This window comes from Thamnophis elegans, chromosome 14 (genome assembly GCF_009769535.1).
Source record: "Thamnophis elegans isolate rThaEle1 chromosome 14, rThaEle1.pri, whole genome shotgun sequence".
NCBI classification, from domain to species: domain Eukaryota; kingdom Metazoa; phylum Chordata; class Lepidosauria; order Squamata; family Colubridae; genus Thamnophis; species Thamnophis elegans.
In genome coordinates this window covers 46,215,064-46,235,487 of record NC_045554.1, presented here as the reverse complement: position 1 = coordinate 46,235,487, position 20,424 = coordinate 46,215,064, and the positions used below count along the sequence as shown (strand labels likewise).

The 20,424-nt window shown below is 45.6% G+C and overlaps 1 protein-coding gene across 2 annotated transcripts; it reads left to right on the top strand.

Moving 5' to 3' along the window:
• The first annotated feature begins 3,774 nt into the window (after positions 1-3,774).
• On the top strand, positions 3,775-19,629 carry MLYCD (malonyl-CoA decarboxylase). 2 transcript variants are annotated; one of them, XM_032230581.1, is made up of 5 exons: positions 3,775-4,454; positions 12,024-12,136; positions 12,319-12,475; positions 13,355-13,504; positions 18,344-19,629. In XM_032230581.1, exons 1-5 carry the CDS (start codon positions 3,900-3,902, stop codon positions 18,875-18,877), a joined length of 1,509 nt encoding a protein of 502 aa, XP_032086472.1. In that variant the 5' UTR covers positions 3,775-3,899; the 3' UTR covers positions 18,878-19,629. The 2 variants fall into 2 exon arrangements, with proteins under 2 accessions (XP_032086472.1, XP_032086471.1); XM_032230580.1 differs by having other exon boundaries at positions 18,287-19,629.
• Positions 19,630-20,424: the final 795 nt, after the last annotated feature.

The window sequence follows — 20,424 nt, the reverse complement described above, 5'->3', positions numbered from 1 at the left end:
CCTCCTCCTCCTCTTCTTCTTCCTCCTCCTCCTCTTCTTCTCTTCCTCCTCCTCCTCCTCTCCTCCTCCTCCTCCTCCTGGAGTTAACTTTGTAGACAGCTTGTGAGACGTTTTCCATGCTGCCTAATTTCATTATGGGAGTGCAATTTTCTGGACTCCAAAGGACAGAGAGATTGGGCCAGAAAGGTCGACATTAAGGTCAGGGCTGGACAATGCGAGAGCCCCAATCTAAAGCTGATTACTTCGTGTCAGGCCTCATGTAATAAAAGAGGTCGATTTCCAGGGGCTTCGGGTCATCCATTCTCCTAGAAGGCTAATGTTCCAACTGGACTTTGTCCCGTCTTAAGCCCAGCTGTTAATTTAGCTCCTCTGCAAGCAGCTGGTCTCAATTACTGGACCCTTTGAAAATCTTTACTCCACGAATCTGTGTTCTGGGGGGAAAATTAATTTGATCCGGAATCTACAAAGAGTGCTTTAATTTTCAGGGAGTGGGGAGGACCGGTGGGTAGGAAAAGGGCAGCGGGGAAAGAGAAGATAATCCTTAAGGCGGAAAGAAATTTCAGCCCACAATTGGGGCGGGGGTGGGCAAGGTTTGAAGCCCCTGCGGATGCAACTTTTGACAGGGTGTTTTCTGCAGGGGGTGCAACATCCAGCAAAGGTTTGGTGGGCCAACGAGGAGAGGGAATCTACCTGGGTTGAATTTTTGACTAATAATCAGATGCTTCCAAAATAGACCCGTTTGGTTTAAGGCCAGGATGAAAGATGAGGAAGGAGGCACGCGTGCTTGAGCTGCAGGGACTGAGTTCATATGTGACACATTTGAGTCTCGGGATAAGGATATCATGTTCTGTGCCTCTTGCGTCTTAAAGGACCTTATTTATTGTTGCTTTATTTGATGTCATTTGCACGTGACCCGTCAAAACCGCGTTCCACAAAAGCGTGGTCGACGAAAGCGCGTATGTGACGTCATCACAGCACGACAAAAAAGATCGAAAAATTGAAATAAAAATTAAATTACAGCAAGCCGATTCACATAATGGTAAGGGTTAGGGTTAGGTTTAGGTTAAGGGTTAGGGTTAGGTTTAGGTTAAGGGTTAGGGTTAGGTTTAGGTTAAGGGTTAGGGTTAGGTTTAGAGCGTTAGCGTTACGTTTAGCGTTAGGTTAAGGGTTAGCGTTAGGTTTTTCGTTAGGTTAAGGGTTAGGTTTAGGGTTAGGTTAAGGGTTAGGTTTAGGGTTAGGTTTACGGTTAGGTTTGGGGGGGTTAGGGTAAGGTTTTCGCTTTATTTTTACATTTTTCGATCTTTTTCGTCGCGCTGTGATGACGTCACATACGCGCTTTCGTCGACCGCGCTTTTGTCTACCGCGGTTTTGTGGTGGAACCTCATTTGCAAGATAACATATAAGTATAAACATGGGCATGAACAAAGGAAATGAGTAGAAATAAAATGGGGACAGTAGGACGGGGATGGTAGGCACGCTGGTGCGCTTATGCACGCCCCCTTTATGGACCTCTTAGGAATGGGGCGAGGTCCACGGTAGACGGTTTGAGGGTGAAGCTGTGGGGGCTTTGAGGCTGTAACAACGGAGTCAGGTAGTGCATTCCAGGCGTTGACCCCTCTGTTGCTGAAGTCCTATTTTCTGCAATCGAGTTTGGAGCGGTTGACCTTGAGTTTTGTATCGATAGTTTGCCCGTGTAATCATTGCGGTTGAAGCTGAAGGAGTTCGTTGACGGGTAGGAAGTTGTAGCAAACAATTTTGTGTACTATGCTAATAGGCTCTGTTGCTTGCAGATAGAAAGTCCTTGACTTACTACTAGTCCCTTTATGACTCTGTGAAGTTGCACAGACTTCCCTAGCGTTACTTACGAGTTGGATTTGGAAGACCTGAGGATTGTCCCATTGGTCACGTGATTGCATTTTGGACATTACAACGAATCCAGCTTGGATTTAGAGCTCTTTGCATCCTGCAACCACGATGACAATTCAACATGCATTATTATTATAGCAATAGCAGTTAGACTTATATACCGCTTCATAGGGCTTTTACAGCCCTCTCTAAGCGGTTTACAGAGTCAGCATATCGCCCCCAACAATCCAGGTCCTCATTTTACCCACCTCGGAAGGATGGAAGACTGAGTCAACCTTGAGCCAGTGAGATTTGAACAGCCGAACTGCAGAACTGCGGTCAGCTGAAGTAGCCTGCAGCGCTGCATTTAACCGCTGCGCCAACTCAGCTCCTTATTTTTTGCAGGAGACTATTTACTTCTAGTTTCTGGCAGCCCCCCTCCCCCTCCCTCCATTGCAGACAATGGATTCACTGAAAGATTACAGCATAAAAAGGTTGTAAAATCAGAGGCAATCATGTGGTGACTCACTTAACAGCCAGCGTGCCTTACAACCATGACTTCCGCGTCCAATTTTGGTCGTAACTTGAGGATTGCCTGTACCTTCCACTCTATTGAGGCTTTAGTGGAAATGTCTATGGAGGTCCTCAGTCCTCCAGGTCTTGGTTGTCCCAAAGGTGCTTTTTCGAGAGGCAACTGGACTTTCTGGTTTTTCTCTGAAGACGTTCAACTTCTGTTCCCCACCATCCAATCAGAGCTGGATGAGAAGCGAAACGTCTTCGAAGAAAAAGCAAGAAAGTCCAGTTTCCTCTTGAAAAAGAGGAAACATTTGGGATTTAGTGGATATGTAAGTTTAGATTAGCTCGGTGGCTAAGATGCTGAACTTGTTGATCAGAAAGCTCGGCAATTCGGAGGTTGAATCCCTAGCTTCGCGTAACGGAGTGAGCTCCCGTGACTTGTCCCGGCTTCTGCCAACCTAGCAGTTCGAAAGCACGTAAAAAATGCAAGTAGAAAAATAGGAACCACCTTTGGTGGGAAGGGAACAGTATTCCGTGCGCTTTCAGCGTTGAGTCACACCGGCCACATAACCACGGAGATGTCTTCGGACAGCGCTGGCTCTTCGGCTTTGAAACGGAGATGAGCCTCGCCCCCTAGAGTTAGGAACAACTAGCACATATGTGTGAGGGGAACCTTTACCATTAAGTTACTCTCCATAACTCACACAGGAGTTGCATTCACTACCAACTCTGCAGTGGTGGGTTTCAAAATTTTTTGGAACCTACTCTGTGGGTGTGGCCTCCTTTGTGGGAGTGGCTTGCCAGCCACGTGACCTGGTGGGAGTGGCTTGCCGGCCATGTGTTTTCTTTCTTTCTCTCTCTCGCTCTTTCTCTTTCCTTCCTTTTGTCTTTCTGTTCCTTTTTTCCTTTTCATCACTGCAAGCAAAAAAAGATTTATTAGATGAAGATTTATCTAATAAAGCTTCTTCATCTGCATCTACTTCCTTTATTCATGTTTATGTTCATACTTATACCTGTTACCTGTGTTTGACAAACAAATAAAAATAAAATAAATAAAAAATAATAAAATAAATAAAATAATAAATAAAATAAATAAAATAATAAATAAAATAAATAAATAAAAAACCCTCAGTTCACCTCTTCCCCAACTTTGCCCCCTCTAAGGAGTTGCAAGGGCAACTCCCATCATCCGCAGCCACGACTATGGCACCTGTATTCCTGGCACGGCCCCTTTAAATCAAAAGGCATCGGTGGGCGGGGCCTAGAGCAGCTCTTCCGCCTCTCCCCGCAAGGCGGTGGGCCCCGCCGGTGACGTCATCCGATTTAGACAGCAGCTTCCGCCCCCTTCTATTTTCATTGGCCGCGCCGAGAGGACAGGCCCTCTAGAGGCGCCCAATCGCCTTCGCCCGATCTTTCACACCCTCTTCACACACACACACACACCCCTCCCGCCGCTCCTCCTGCCCGTATTTCTGCCTCCCGCTTCGCCCGGGGAGCAGATTCGGAGGGCAGCGCCGGGGAGTAGCGGGGAGGGTAGCATGCGCCCCTGGAGCCGCTGCCAGGCGACCCCGCGGCAGCTCTTCCGCCTTCTCGCGCGCGCCCCCTCTCCTTCCGGCCGGCCGCGGCCTAGCGCCGTCGCCATGGCAACCAAAGCCTCCGCTTTCCTGGACGAAGCGCTCTGCCGGGCCGTCCCGCCGCTCCCGCCTTACGAGACCCGGGAGAAGGCGGCGGCGCCGGCCGGGGCGGCGCTGGAGCAGCGGAGCGCCGAGTTCATGCGCTTCTACCGGTCTCTGGGCGGCGGCGGCGGCGGCGAAGGGTCCCGGGCGGAGCTGCTGAGGCGCCTGGCGGGGGGCTTCGGCGTGGAGCGCGGGCGGGTGGCCGAGGCCATGGCGCGGGTGCTGCGGCTGCAGGAGGGCGAGCCGGGCCCGCTGCTGCAGGCCGAGGACCGGCTGCGCCACGCGTTGACCCCGCGCTACCGGGGCCTCTTCCAGCACCTGGCGCGGCAGGAGGGCGGCCTGCGCTTCCTGGTGGAGCTGCGCCGGGATCTGCTGGAGGCGCTGGCCGCACTGGACGCCCCGGGCCCGCACCTCCGGGTGAGAGCCGGCGGGGATGAGGCTGTGGGGTTGTGCAGGCAGGGGTCCAACAGGAGGGGATGGGGGGGTCTGGTCATTACTGTCAGGTTGATGTCCAACAGGAGGGGCTGTGAGTGGCAGTGGGGGGGTGTCAGGCAGAGATTCAACAGGGAAACACCTGGTCATTGGTGTCAGGTTAATATCCAACAGGAGGGGCTGGCAGTGGTAGTGAGGAGTCAACAGGAAGGGGTCTGTCTGGTCATTAGTGTCAGGTTGATATTCAACAGGAGGGGCTGAGACTGGCAGTGGGACCAGGCAGAGGTTCAACAGGGTGACTTCTATCATCAGTGACAGGTTGATGTCCAACAGGAGTGGCTGTGAGTGGCTGTGGGGTGTGTGTCAGGCAGAGATTCAACGGGGAAGCACCTGGTCATTGGTGACAGGTTAATGTCCAACAGGAGGGGCTGGCAGTGGTAGTGAGGAGTCAACAGGAAGGGGTCTGGTCATTAGTGTCAGGTTGATATTCAACAGGAGGGGCTGGTGGCAGTAAGGGTCAGGCAGAGGTTCAACAGGGTAACTTCTATCGTCAGTGCCAGGTTGATATTCAACAGGAGGGGCTGGTGGCAGTAAGGGTCAGGCAGAGGTTCAACAGGGTAACTTCTATCATTAGTGTCAGGTTGATATTCAACAGGAGGGGCTGGTGGCAGTAAGGGTCAGGCAGAGGTTCAACAGGGTAACTTCAATCGTCAGTGACAGGTTCATATTCAACAGGAGGGGCTGAGACTGGCAGTGGGACCAGGTAGAGGTTCAACAGAAAGGTGCTGCTCTAGGAATGATGCCAGGCAGATGTGCAACAGGAAGGGTTGAGAGTGGCAGTGGGGTGTGTGTCAGGCAGAGATTCAACGGGGAAGCATCTGGTCATTGGTGTCAGGTTAATATCCAACAGGAGGGGCTGGCAGTGGTAGTGGGGGTGTCAGGCAGGTTCAACAGGAGGGGGTCTGGTCATTAGTGTCAGGTTGATATTCAACAGGAGGGGCTGGTGGCAGTAAGGGTCAGGCAGAGGTTCAACAGGGTAACTTCTATCGTCAGTGCCAGGTTGATATTCAACAGGAGGGGCTGAGACTGGCAGTGGGACCAGGTAGAGGTTCAACAGAAAGGTGCTGCTCTAGGAATGATGCCAGGCAGATGTGCAACAGGAAGGGTTGAGAGTGGTAGTTTGGGGTGGGGTGTCAAGCAGAGATTCAACAGGAGGTGTTCTGGTCATTAGTGCCAGGTTGATGTTCAATCAGAGGTGCTGTTCAGTCAGGCAGAGGTTCTGCAGGGAAATGCTATGATGGTAATCATTCCATACAGATGTTGGGAGGGGGAAGGGAGGGTTTGCCCTGACAATGGTGCCAGGTAGGACCTCTGCAGGTGAGGCTGTTGTGGCAGCGGGATGGAACCCCCCCCACCTTGAGCAAGAGATTGGACTAGAAGGCCTCCCGGGTGCCTTCTGGCCCTAGGATTCTAAGGATGCCAGGCAGAAGTTCAATTGGGAGGAGCTGTGGTAGCAATGGTGCCAGGCAGAGGTTCCACAGGGGCTGCGCTAGCAATGGTGCCGCACATGTGTTCAACAGGAGGGATTGTTCCGGCAACAGTGCCAGTGAGAGGTTCAACAGAAAGGTGCTGCTCTAGGAATGATGCCAAGCAGATGTGCAACATCTGTTCTGTTAATTTGGGCCAAGTAAAAGCTAGGCAGATGTTCAACATAAAGCATTGTTCTGACAGGTATAGGTTCAATAAGAAGGGGCTGATCTAGTAATGATTCTTGGGAAATGTGCAGTGGGGTGGGGGATAAATTTGATTAAAATAATGAAATATATGCATATGATGTATGTATGTATGTATGTAATTATCTATCTATCTATCTATCTATCTATCATCTATCTATCTATCTATCTATCTATCTATCTATCTATCTATCTATCTATCATCATCATCTATCTTGAATATATATAGTGAAATAGAACTCTTGTGGTATTTGGTAATAGGAGGGATGGCAGTTTCCAAAGATTTCTTTTTCCCAGAGGGTTACATGTTTCAAAACTGTAGATATTTTCTATTTATTCCTGCTTTGCTTGGGAATAAAGTGCATTGGGGAACAGGGCAGTTCAGCTTGTAACTGGAGGAAAATATGTGTAGCAGTGTGGAGTGTTTGATACCCTTGAAGAAGACACATAGAACTAGAGCAAAGTTCATGCCTTAGTGCCAAATTTCCATGTGGCGGAACATCACATGTTGATGTGGGAAACAGGGCATAGCTGTGCTAAGAATAAAATTTGGCCTTGGCAAGAAACATTGTACTTCAAGCAGGAAAGGTTTTAAAAAAACAAACAAAATATGCCTAATTATACAAGCTGTGTCCTTCACAAGTGTTTTGTTTTTCCCCCTTCAATAGGGTTTGTGGTCAAAGTTACCCAGTTATACAATTGAGGGGCTGCTCACTTCATAAAACTCTGGGTCGCTTACAAGGTTAACAGGAGAAAAATTCTAATAATAAAAGAATAGATCATGCACATCCAGAAAACACGCACTTGGCATTTAGTAGAACGATTATTATTTTAGTTCTGTATATCATGTAGAATAGTTGGCACTTAGTTTGAGAACAGTAATTTTAATCTAACTCAAAGGATGATCAGATCTCAGTTTTTTAATTATTATTTTTTTGCTCGTGGTTTGTTTCTTTTGTTATCCTTTGTGCCTGTGTGCTAGAGATGAACTCTAGGTTGTTTTTTTTAAGAGAAATTAAAGAGAGAGAAATTTTAGAGAAATTTCTTGCAAGGACCTGATAGTATAATATTTCAATTTAGTTGAGTTATTTGTGTGGAATTGACGCCTACCAACTTTTCTGTCGTTTCGTAACTTTAATTCAGCTTTTTTCTTTTTTAAAAAATGAACTGCGTTTTTGCAGCAGCAAAATGTGGGTCCCAGAAGCAGACCGCGTTAAGCATGTTTTTCTGTCTCTTGCGTAATCCCGTGGCGTCCCTTTTCAAAAGGCAAAATTTGTATAAGCTTCTTAACACCGTGTTATCAGTCAAGGCAGCTTCGTCTGTTTCTCAAACCTCCGTCATCTAAACATTTTTTTTTCATTTGGTGTAATCTAAATAAGATCCTGCCGTTTGCCTTGAGATAAGAAAAAGGTACAGAATATTCCAGAAAAAGAAGAGCCATTAATTTTTCTGCGGACGTTCTTTCAGAGGTATCTTTACTGAAACTTCAGCTCAAGTTACCCACATAGGGCATGAGTGCGCTGTGGGGCAGGGCACCAGACAAGATCACTGCAGAGTTATAACCTTTGCTCCACAATCCAGGTTCCTGAGTGATGCTGTCAGCTGCTTTGGCAATGCCTCGGCGTAGGATGAGCCCAGGAGCTGAGTAGCTTCACACACCCCTCTCGCACGATTTCTTTCTCCTCTTTCGGCATGGCCGCCCTTCTAAGCAGTGTGTAGTCCTTGTGACCTTCCGCCTGCAAGAGGCACCAGAAGTTTCGTCGCTAAGCAAGACATTTGTTAAATGCGTTGCACCCGATTTTGAGCATGCTTGCTAAACAAATAGCTGTGGCCAGTGTTTCTCAACCTTGGCGACTTTTAAGTCCTGTGGACTTCAACTCCCAGAATCCCCCAGCCAGCATAGCTGGCTGGGGAATTCTGGGAGTTGAAGTCCACAGGACTTAAAGTCGCCAAGGTTGAGAAACACTGGCTGTGGCTGTTAAATGAATCACACAGTCGTTAAGCGCGCCCGGCTTCCCCTGTTGACTTTGCTTGTTGGAAGCTGGCTTGAAAAGCTTCAAATGGCAATCTTGTGTCCCTCGGACGGCACGTCTCTGTGTCAGATGCCGCAGTGGTTGTGAGCACAAAGATCACGGGCAAGTCATTTTCCCAGTGTTGTTCGAGCGGTTGTCAAAAACATGATTGTAAGTTAAGGGCTACAAGTAGTCCTTTACTTAGCAACAGTTCATTTAGAGCCGAGGTGGCGCAGTGGTTAGGGTGCAGTACTGCAGGCCACTTCAGCTGACCGCTATCTGCAGTTCGGCGGTTCTAATCTCACCGGCTCAAGGTTGACTCAGCCTTCCATCCTTCCGAGGTGGGTAAAATGAGGACCCAGACTGTGGGGGCGATATGCTGACTCTGTAAACCGCTTAGAGAGGGCTGAAAGCCCTATGAAGCGGTATATAAGTCTAACTGCTATTGCTATTTAGTCACCGTTCAAAGTTACAACGGCCCTGAAAAAAGCAACTTAGGACCGTTTTTCACACTTAACGACCATTGCAGCATCCCCATGGTGACATGATCAAACACTTGGCGACTGGTTCATATTTATGACGGTGGCAATGTCCTGGCGGAGGGGTCATGTGATCCTTCTGAGAAGCAAAATCAACGGGGGAAAGGCACTCAGCAAGTGTGTGACTAATTTCACAACAATTCCCTGAAGAACTGGGGCAAGGTAATTTGTAAGATGGGTGAAAGCTTCCTTAGCAAATGTTTCGCTTAGCAACATAAATGTTGAACTCGATTATGGTCCTAACCTGGGACCTGCCTGCATTTGTAAGTCGCGGTCATCAACGAGATTGGTTTGGCCACCAGGGAATTTGAACGATGGAGGAAAAACGACCCCGAACCCTACATGATTGGCAGCTTTGCTCTTTGCCGGATGACGAGGTGAAGAAGGTCATCAAGGGTAGTTTGTTTGTTTTTAGCTCTGAGCGTCACAGGTTCCTATTCGGGGAGCGAGCACCACCCTCCCGGTCCTCAGGGGTCAGCAGGGAAGGTTGGCATCTTAAGGTTAAATAGCCAGTGGGTTCAAGAGCAGCGATGCAGGAAAATGACTTCGCTCCTTGGTGACCAGTTGCTAAGAAACAGTAAATGTCCTTCCTGCCGAATTTGTGGTGGATGAGAGATACCTCTGACCTCGGAGCAGGTGTTTCTGCTTAGGCATGTCCACTGGCAGAGTACAGCAATGGAATATAGACTAAAAAAGAATTTTTTTAAAAAGAGGATAGAAAGTGCATCTGGGCAGCACGGAGGACAGTCTATTTTTATGTGTCTTTGCTTTTCTTTCGAGGCGCGATGGCCCCCCTAAGCCCTTTTTAAAAGCTCATGGCCTAAAAACCTCTTTAAGTGTTTGGGTGGTTAAAGCAGTTGTAAAACGTGGGCAGCCCAAGAATATGCGGGTCTGCCCCCCACCCTCCATTGAATCGAAGCAGGCAAGATTTGGGAAATTCGAGGGAACACTTCAGCGAGAAAACTCACCAAGAAAACTCTTCATCGCTAGCCTATTTCTAAATCTTTGGAAATCATGCTTTCAAATTAACGGAAACATTAATTTTGTGAAGTATGCATTGAGGAATAGGGCCAGATAGCTCAGGGCTCAAAAAAAAACCCCTGAGTTTGTCAGGTGGAAAGGTTACAGCCGAGGTTCGAGACCTGAGCTACACAACGGAGTGCAGTCCTGTTACCTGCCTCCTGCCCATCTAGCAGCTCAAAAGCATGCCAATGCGAGTAGATCAATAGGTACCACTTTGGTGGGAAGGTAACAGGGTTCGGTGCATCCTTAGCATACAGCCGTGTTGGTCACAGGATCACAGAAAATATCTTCAGACAACTCTGGCTCCCTCAGCCAAGAAACTGAGATGAGCACCACGCATGGGTGTCAAAGTCGCAGCGTCATATTGCCGTCACGTGACATTTTGCAATGTTTTTTCTCTTCACGGAGCTGAGGTGGGCTTGGCCTGTACATGACGCATCCAGCCCGCGTAACCCATCATATCCCTGCTCTAGAGTCAGACACAACAGGGAAAGCTTTTATCTTTAGAATTGAGGACTATATACCTTAAAAATAGGGACACGGTGGCTAAGTTGCTCAGCTTGTCAATCAAAAGGTCGGCAGTTTGATGGTTTGAATCCCAGCGCTGCGTAACAGGGTGAGCTCCCGTTCCTTGTTCCAGCTTCTACCAACTGAGCAGTTCAAAAACACATAAAAATGCAAGTAGAAAAATAGGGACCACCTTAGGTGGGAAGGGAACAGCGTCCCGTGCGCCTTTGGCATTGAGTTGTGCCAGGCACATGACCACGGAGATGTCTTCGGACAGCGCTGGCTCCTCGGCTTTGAAATGGAGATGAGCACCGCTCCCTAGAGTTGGGAATGACATTTGTGCGAGGGGAACCTTTACCTTTTATACCTTAAAAACCTATGTGTATTATAGTGTATTCCATGGCTGCCCAAAAAACATGTAATTTCTTATGTTTGCGTCTTTTTCTGAATGAACAGGAGAAGAACAAACATTTTTGCATTTTTAATAGCAGAAGGAATGACATTTCGCTACAAAATATTGACTTTTTAAAGAAAGATTTAAGGAACTCCTCCTGCCTCTCGTCAAGAGAGGTGAAACTACAAAAATTGCAAATTTTCCGAGAAAGGCAGGGTTCAGAGATAGGTCATAGCTGAACCACCTTTAAACCGTCTCTGCTCACCCAGGAGGTGGCACATCTCTAGTTTATGATATACCATAAAACAGTTTGAAGCCAGTGTACAAATCTTAATACCGTAGTAGAGCAAATTAAAAGACGCTTTATGATATAAAACCTTTTATTTTGAATTTTTGGAGCTAATTCTTTTGGCAAAGAAAGCTCTCCGATATATTTTGTTTAACGCTTCTATTTATTTTCATAAAAATACTGCCGCAGATACTTCTGCTTTGCTCAGGTTCTGCTCTGAGATCACAGTTCGTAAAAGTGTTAATATTATTTTTTGTTTCCAGTAAACCTCTTAAAAGGGGAGGTTGACTTGAGTTAATTTTCTTCTATGGAACATTTGTCAATCTAATGTGAAATTGCTGTTTTCTAAAACAACAGCAAATCAGATGAAGATGAATTCCAAAAACTGTTTATTTCATTCTGCTCCCAACCAATTTGCAAACACTTAGTTCAGCCTCTCATGGTTTCAGAAATTAATAACTATAACGTCTCTGCTAGCAATACGGTCATGGAATAAGGAAGTGTAACTTGTAAAATCTTAGCAACAAGGGCTTTTAATTATTCTTTGTTCATCAGTTGGCTAAGGCGCTTCAGATTAGATCTTATATTATCTGTGCATATATATCAGTTATTTTTTTTTAAAAAAAAACATGAATTATTTTTAAACTAATGCATATGCCAAGGCAATTTAAGAGTATGAAGGTGTGGCATTCTTTTAAAATTTAGCAGCTGAACTGGAAAATGCTTCTGAGGGTTAGGGTTATAGTTTATATTCTAGAGATCTGGTGCAATTATATATTCTAGAGATCTGGTGCGAGGTTTCTCCCCCCCCCCCCCATGCCATCACTCTGCTAAACAACTAATTCCCACAACACTGTCAAAACTCTTTAGTAAGGTTGTATTACTATTATTTTTCACATCCTCCCACTTACCTATCTCCTACTTACGATTATAGCTTTATAGTTTGTATCTTTACGATTTATATTGTTTTATTTCGTTTCCTAGTGTGATTTATGTTGATTGCTTATTTAGTATCTTTTCTGCTGAAGCCTTAATAACTGCCCTTCTCTGTTTGCAGGAAATGAATGGAGTACTAAAGAACATGTTGTCAGAATGGTTTTCTACTGGATTCCTAACCTTGGAACGAGTTACGTGGCAGTCTCCCTGTGAGATTCTTCAGAAGATTAGCGAGTAAGTGCCAAAAATTGATGAGCCGTGTGGCACTTCCCCAAGTTAAAGCAATCTGATGCCACCTGATATACGCACATTATCGAGGTTACATTGCTCTGTTGATTGTCCGTGCATAACCTGAAGTTGGAAAGAGCATCGACACCTGCAAGCCTCCATCCTCTTTATTTTTATTTTTATTGTAGTAGCGAAGCTGTGCATCCTGTTCGAAATTGGATGGATATGAAGCGCCGTGTTGGGTCCTACAGAAGGTGTTACTATTTTGCCCACTGTGCAATACCCGGAGAACCCCTGATTGTTTTGCACGTCGCACTGACTGATGAAATATCCAGTAACATCCAGGTACCATTGTTTGGCTTTTACTTGGGATCAAACATAGCCTCAAATTTTAATCGCAAGTTAATATTAAGAGGAAGGAAATTTTAAAAAAAGCCCCTCGGCTTAAAAATCAACTTTAAATGCCTATGTAGATGAGTTTCTTAAAAGTCCTTCTAGTTGCCCTTAGTGCTTAGCGGCCTACATGGACGTCTACCAATTATTCATAAACTAAAAATAAAATAAATGTTTAGCTTATAGGGAGCCTTTGTTGTTATCCAAGGATGCTGATTGAGTTGCTCCTTCAGTAGAGCTTCGTCACCATTTGCAAAGCCCAGCTGGCACCCTAATTGTCCTCTTTCTGTTTCCTAATGTCCTATTTCAGTTAGCAGCGGCAATGCTTTCTCAGTTTTTGTCAGGGTAATGATGATGAATGATTTATGATCAGCTGCTACGATGAGGTAATGCTGGGAATGAGTCAGCAAGGTTTTTGGGCTGATATCACTTTAAGAGCCTGTCATAAGAAGAGGCCCTGTTGGGGCTTATCTACCTCTCCGTGTGTGCTGATTGCTGTTTGTTTGAGATTTGACTATAGTACGTATAAGTATATATTCTTTGTAGATAAAAACCACTATTGAAATACAAACTTCTGTTTACTGTATTTGCTCCTGGGTTGTCTCACATAGTCACTCTGTGCGCACTCTGACAGTTTTTGAAATTATGGTATGTTTTGAAAGAGTCCTGGGTTGTGCAGCTCACGAGAGAGCAAATCCTTGGTTGGAAATCGGAGCCCAGCTGAGTGTGCAAAATCTTTCCCCCTCTGCTGTGAGAGTTGGACTGTGAAACGTGAATCTGCTGGAATTCAAACCCAGATTGCCATCACTCATTTTCTTAATCTTTCTCCAGGATATAGTAAAAGAGCCTCCCTTGCAGGAAGTAGAAGATTTGGACAGAATTACCACTGCAATTTTCTACTCCATCAGTTTGACTCAGCAGGGCCTGCAGGGCGTGGAGCTTGGCACGTATCTCATCAAGCGAGTGGTCAAAGAGCTGCAGGTAGGTGCCAAAAGGGATGTTGCCCCTGGAATTAAATTCCTTCCTTCCTTCCTTCCTTCCTTCCTTCCTTCCTTCCTTCCTTCCTTCCTTCCTCCATTCATTCATTCATTCATTCATTCTGTCTTCATTCATTCTGCTTTCCTTATAGCAATAGCAATAGCAGTTAGACTTATATACCGCTTCATAGGGCTTTCAGCCCTCTCTAAGCGGTTTACAGAGTCAGCATATTGCCCCCAACAACAATCTGGGTCCTCATTTTACCCACCTCGGAAGGATGGAAGGCTGAGTCAACCCTGAGCCAGTGAGATTTGAACCGCCGAACTGCAGATAACAGTCAGCTGAAGTGGCCTGCAGTGCTGCACCCTAACCACTGCACCACCTCGGCTCTTCCACCCACCCAGTCTCTCCCTCTTTCCCTCCCTCCCTCTCTCCCTCTTTCCTTCCTTCATTAATTCATTCTGTCTTCATTCATTCTCCTTTCCTTCCACCCACCCACCCACTCACTCTCCCTCCCTCCCTTCTGCCTTCCTTCTATCTTCCTTCCTTCCTCCCTCCATTCATTCTGTCTTCCTTCCTTCTCTCTTCCTTCCTACCTGCTTTCCTTTTTAAACACAAAACAAAACAGTGCGGTTTCCTTAAGCCAGTGGTGGGCAATTCATTTTCTCACTAGGACCATTGTGGGAGGGCTGAACCAATACAACCAACATATTACTGTGAAGGCGCATAGGTACACATGCATGCACAGATATACCTAAATTGAAAAAAAAAAAAAAAGAGTCGCCTTCAGAATAAAAGCAATGCAGTCATATTGTGTACATGATGTACACTTTATTTACTTCTGAGGTTTCATTTCCCGTGACCTCACATGGGCCGAACAGGGACAGCCAAAGGGCCAGATGTGACCCAGGAATCGTAAAATGCCAAGGTCTGCTTTAAACAATTGCCAATTACCTCCAACAGACCGATTAGATCCCACAGATTAGGCCTCCTCCGAATTCCATCTACTGGCCAATGCCGATTGGCTACCACCCGGAGGAGGGCCTTCTCTGTGGCTGCTCCGGCCCTCTGGAACGAGCTCCCCGTGGAGATTCGGACCCTCACCACCCTCCAGGCTTTCCGCAAAGCCCTTAAAACCTGGCTGTTCCGACAGGCCTGGGGCTGATGAGTTCCCGTCCCTGCTCGAATAGTGTGGCTGTTGATTGTTTTAAATTGTTGTGTTGTTTGTCCATTGTCTTTTTTCCCTGTTTGAATCCCCCCCCCTCCTTTACTTGGTTTGTGAGCCGCCCTGAGTCCCTCTGGGAATAGGGCGGCATAGAAATACAATAAAATCAATCAAATCAAATCAATCAATAAACCAAGTCAGACCATGGAGTCCTTTAGCTCAATGGGCTGTTAGAAACTCAGGTTTCAATCTTCCAGCTCTACGAAAGGACAGAATGACAGAGTTGGAAGGGACTGTGGAGGTCTTGTAGTCTGAGGTCATTCATTAATATTATCCCACTGCTTAGCCAAACGTGGATAACATTAAAAAGCCTTGTACAAAATGTACCCAGCTTTGGGGTGGGGCTGGAACAGCATAGGAAGTTCCTGTCCAAAAACTTAAACACGTGAAAATCTTTTGCGGCTGACTTTTGAATCATCTATTAGGGCTTGAAGGAAAACTCTCCCAAATAGTTGTGGAAGATTGTGGGTTGTTTACTTAAGACGGGTCCAAAGGGAGAAGCACGTTTTGTTGAACTTTAGTTTTGAGGCAGGCGCTTTAGAAATTTGCTTTATTAAAAGTGCAGCCGCCTCATTTAAATACCAAACTAAATTACTTGGTACTGCTCCATTTGCCGGGGTTCATTCCCTTAGATATTAATGTATTGTAATACATTTCTCACGGTTGACTCTCAAATATCCTTTGGGGAATAAACAATGTGGGGAAAATAAGATATATCATTATTTGCTTTGTTTTCCCTCATCTATTTGATTAATTCCAAATCACTTAATTTCAAGCTTCTGTAACTTTTAATTTCCCCAGAAAAAGAACATGTTATATTATGGCTGTCACGGACACATCAAAATGCAACGAGACAGGCTCTGGGGCTTTTGAAACTGCAGCGATTCAGATCTTAAACTTTTTTTTAGATTTGACCTTTGGAAACCGAACGAGGAAAACTTAAAGCGGGAATCGGAATATTTGTGAATACCGTGTCCTTAACAGGACGCTAATACCAGTCAGCTTGCTGAAAGAATAGATTTGGCCATAGCAATAATCGTGACCCGTCAAAAGCGCGGAGGACAAAATCGTGCTCGACGAAAGCGCGCATGTGACGTCATCACAGCGCCACGAAAAAAATTAAAAATTGAAATAAAATTAAAATTAAAGCAAGCCGATTCACATAAAGGTTAGGGTTAGGTTAAGGGTTAGGGTCAGGTTTAGAGCGTTAGCGTTAGGTTTAGCGTTAGGTTAAGGGTTAGCGTTAGGTTTAGCGTTACGTTAACGGTTAAGTTTAGGGTTAGATTTAGGGTTAGGTTAAGGGTTAGGTTTAGGGTTAGGTTTAGGGTTAGGTTTGGGGGGGTTAGGGTAAGGTTTTAGCTTTATTTTTACATTTTTCGATCACAGTGCGATGTTTTCGTCGCGCTGTGATGACGTCAAATGCGCGCTTTCGTCGAGCGCGATTTTGTCCTCCGCGATTTTGTGGTGGAACCAGCAATAATATCTCTTTCAGCCTAGTTTTTATTTCTCTCTGGGTCTCAAATGAGCACCACTATACAGGCAATCCTCAATTTGCAAAACAGTTCATTTAGTGACTGTTGAAAGTTACAACGGCACTGGAGAAAGTGATGTGGCTGTTTTCCCCACTTACGACCATTGAAGCACTGACTCATATTTATGACGGTTGCAGTGTCCAAGAGTCACATGATCCCCCTTTGAGACTTCTGACGAGCAAAGACAGAGTCACTTAACAACCGGGTTAACTAGCTTAACAACTGCAGTGATTCACTTAACAACTCTGGCAAGAAAGGTCGTAAAACATAAACGTTTTGGCCTCAATTGTGGGCGTACGTCGAGGACTACCTGTATGGTAAAGGCTCCTCTTAAGACCAGCAGAAGTGAGCAGTAAATCTGATTTATTCTAGGGCAGCTGATGAGCTTACTGCTAATCAAGACATATTTTGTCAACCTTTGCGAAGTTGCTAGTATATTTTGCCTCTGTATTTCATGAATAAAACAATTCCCCCCCCCCCTCCTTCGCCAGCCGCATTGTACATAACTGATAAGCTAAGTTCACAAGCCTACAAAGCCAGGATTTATTTATTTTTTTACATCATTTGTTAAACAAGCTATAATGGATTGGTTCACACACAAAACCAAGCTGTAATGAGAGCATTCACACACCTTAGAAGCTAAAAGCAAACACGCCACATAATAGCTTAGGACAATATGTGGCCAATGTGTTGGTTTTATGCAGTACTAATTTATTTTTCCAGCAGCTTATGGACTTCATGTTTTGTGAATAATAGGGATTTTGGCATAACGTACATTTCGACCTCCAGGAAGGTCTACTGGTGTCTGGATTTTTTTTTTTTAAAATCTAAAATGTCCTTTTTTTTTAGAGGGCAGAAAATGCAATTTGGACATCATTTTCTTAAAGCTTTTTCCTTGTTGGAATAAGTTTGGGAGAAGACCCCATTGGAACAAGGAAATGCATTTTTTTGCTTTTATACACCGTGTTTTTCGGCGTATAAGACGCATCTTTTTGCCTCAAAAAGGAGGCTGAAAATCTGGGTGCATCTTATACACTAAATACAGCATTTTTGGCCTCCTGAAACCCCAGCCTCTTCCCCAAAGTGGTCGTGCATAGCCTTTAGGAGGCTTATAGAGTGCTCCTGGGGGCTGGGGAGGACAAAAATGAATGAAAAACAGGCCGATTTCTGCCCCTCCCAAACCTCCAGGAGCACTCTATAAGCTGCCTAAAGGGTAGGCATGCCCTTTTTTTGACAAAAAATGGGCCCGTTTTCACAAAAAAGGGCCATTTTTTTGCTTGGTTCCCCCCCCCCCCGCCCCCATGAGAACTCTACAAGCCTCCTAAAGGCTATGCGTGCCCTTTTTTGGCACAAAAACGGCCCGTTTTCGCGAAAAAGGGGCCGTTTTTAGAAGGTCTGCAGAGTGCAAAAACTTTTTAAATTTGCCTCTTCAAAATCGTGGTGCGTCTTATACTCTGAAAAATACGGTAGTTAACACTGGAGGCAAAATAGCCTTGGGTTCCTCAGATGCAAAACCCATATTAGGAAATGGGTTTCCTAAATTTTAAGAAATATACGGGCAAAATAAAGAGAACATCTGTTTCTTGGAAAGGTAACCGAGTGTTACAGCTGTTCAGCTGCTCAGTTGTTAAATTTGAAGGGCTAGAAATGGGAGGGGGAGGTTTTTAACCTACTGAACAAAAAAATCAGTGTCTCTACAGATTTCCCAGGGCCCAAGAAAAATTAAAAATCCTTGAAAGTACATCCAGTATCCATGAGAAAATGGCTAATCAAAGATTTTAGAGATGCCTTGTAGGTAGTTTTACTGCTTCTCAAATTGCGAGTATAAGTATTTGGGCAGATGGCATTTTATTAGGCAGGAATGAAGAAACCCTAAGCTGAAATGTTTTACTTCTGCAGTAAACGAAGTTATGAAACACACACAAACAATAACCTGCTGATGAAAATAGCCGCATCTCAAACCTGTTTGTGCTTCCTGCTTTAAATGTTCGACCTTGTTGTGATTTATTTTTTTCCATCCTCATTTAGCTGTACCCAAAAATCTGTCTTTTTGTTTTGTTTCGGAACAAACTTGAAAATCCGCAGGATGAATTTCCTCAAATCAAAGCTTTCTCCACCTTGTCTCCCATCCCGGGGTTCACCAAATGGCTGATTGGTCTGCTGTGCTCACAATCCAACGAACTGGGCCGGGGAAACCCTTTCACGGATCTGGAGATGCAAGAAATTTCGGAGATCACGGGAGACCCCGCGGCTGAGAAACTGAAGCGCCTTTTCACAAACAACGGGTGGGTGAAGTCTGAAAAGCTGGCTCGGGTCTTACAGCAGCCCCTCCTGAGGCTTTGCGCCTGGTACCTCTACGGAGAGAAGCACCGCGGCTACGCGCTCAACCCGGTGGCCAATTTCCACTTACAGAACGGGGCGGTGCTGTGGCGCCTGAACTGGATGGCCGACGCCAGTCCCCGTGGCTTGACGGCCTCTTGCGGCATGATGGCCAACTACCGCTACTTCTTGGAGGACACGACGGCCAACAGCGCCACCTACCTTGGAACGAAGCAAATCAAAGCCTCCGAGCAGCTTCTGTCCTTGGTCTCCCAGTTTCAGCAGAATAGCAAACTTTAAAATAATCCCGGCGAGCCAAGGCTGTTCTGGCTAAACGGGAATCTCGACTCGGTCCCACTCAAGGGAGAAGCGGGCTGCTGGTGAACCAGTAAGTTCTCTTCCGGATCTCATCAGGATCTGCAGTTGGGTTGTCCTGGCCTCTCTCTGCCTGATGTCGCCAGAGAAGAAGACCGCACGGTTTCTGGTGGTGCTTCCAGCAGGCTGAATCTCAGGCTTTGCTCGACCTCCTCCCCTTAGATAAGTGGTGGCAATTTGTTGGTGGTTTCTGTGAAGGGCTTGTTGTCCCTTCTTCTCAGTCGATCGATAGTCTTGTTTCATCTGCATCTTTGACAGCACTATTGAACCACCGAGCACTCTTGGACATTAAAGGGATCAATATCAGAGGGAGAAACAAGGAAGGCATTTTCATCCAACTGGGAAAACAAAACAGCATGTTCTTAACACTTTTTCAAGAACTTGCTTGTTTTTTCCCCCCTCTGCTGTGCTGAATTTTTGATTCAGGTCACCTAAATGGTGTAGGGTCTCCTGCTTGAGCTGGGGGCTGGATTAGATGACCTCCAAGGCCCCTTCCAACTCTGTTATTCTATTATATTCCATCTCAAGGGTTTTGGGGGCAACATCCGCCTGGAAATGAAGCATTTTGCTGCTATGAAATGGTTTACAAACAATAACAATTCAGCCATACGTGATTTGTTGCAGAAGTTTCAGAAACAATAGTATTTGAAAAATGTATCGAATTAAGGAAACAAGAAACATAAGCGATTAAAACCTAAGGTTTACTATGTCTCAGAACCTTTGGGTCTTGTCTGTGGTACAATTTATTTGTCAGCTTTGTGCCTTAACATTTTTAGGAAAAGCAGCCAATTCTCTTAGATCAGTGTTTCTCAACCTTAGCAACTTGAAGATGTCTGGACTTCAACTCCCAGAATTCCCCAGCCAGCGAATGCTGGCTGGGGAATTCTGGGAGTTAAAGTCCGGACATCTTCAAGTTGCCAAGGTTGAGAAATACTGTCTTAGATGGATTATTACCGCTGTGGATTACAGATGACCAAGTGGGTTGCTGAGATTAGGTTCAAAAGTGAGGAGAATTTGCTATCTTTCCCCTTAATGGATATTGAGGATGTTCCTGAGTTAACTTGCTTAAATTTGGGGGGGATTTCTCTAGTTCAGGGATCTCAAACGTGTGTGGTCCCGGTGTTGTCACATGACGTATCACAGCTTTTTTCCTCCTTTGCTAAACCGGGTGTAGGCATGGGCAGCATGCGACTCATCCAGGCCCCGGACTGCGAGTTTGACACCCCTGCTGTAGTTCTTTTCATGAATAATGGCAAATTGGATTTATGAAGTTAAACCAGGAGACGTTGTAACATTCATCCGTGAACAAAAGCAACACGCCAGAGACTGCCAATGTCCTAATTAAAATTGCATGTAGCTTACCTGTTGGGGACCGAAAGCATAGCTGAGCAGAAGCATTAAAAGGGAATTAATAAATGAGCTTTGATGCTCAACTTGGGGTAGGATCTTGAAAAAGCTGCCAAAAAGACAGC

What these genes read in the sequence shown, in the direction of transcription:
- MLYCD (XM_032230580.1), top strand. Translation starts at nt 3,900, where the DNA reads ATGCGCCCCTGGAGCCGCTGCCAGGCGACCCCGCGGCAGCTCTTCCGC. An exon ending in CCCCGGGCCCGCACCTCCGG is followed by an intron (nt 4,455 to 12,023) that starts GTGAGAGCCGGC and finishes CTCTGTTTGCAG; the next exon opens with GAAATGAATGGAGTACTAAA. An exon ending in AAATATCCAGTAACATCCAG is followed by an intron (nt 12,476 to 13,354) that starts GTACCATTGTTT and finishes ATCTTTCTCCAG; the next exon opens with GATATAGTAAAAGAGCCTCC.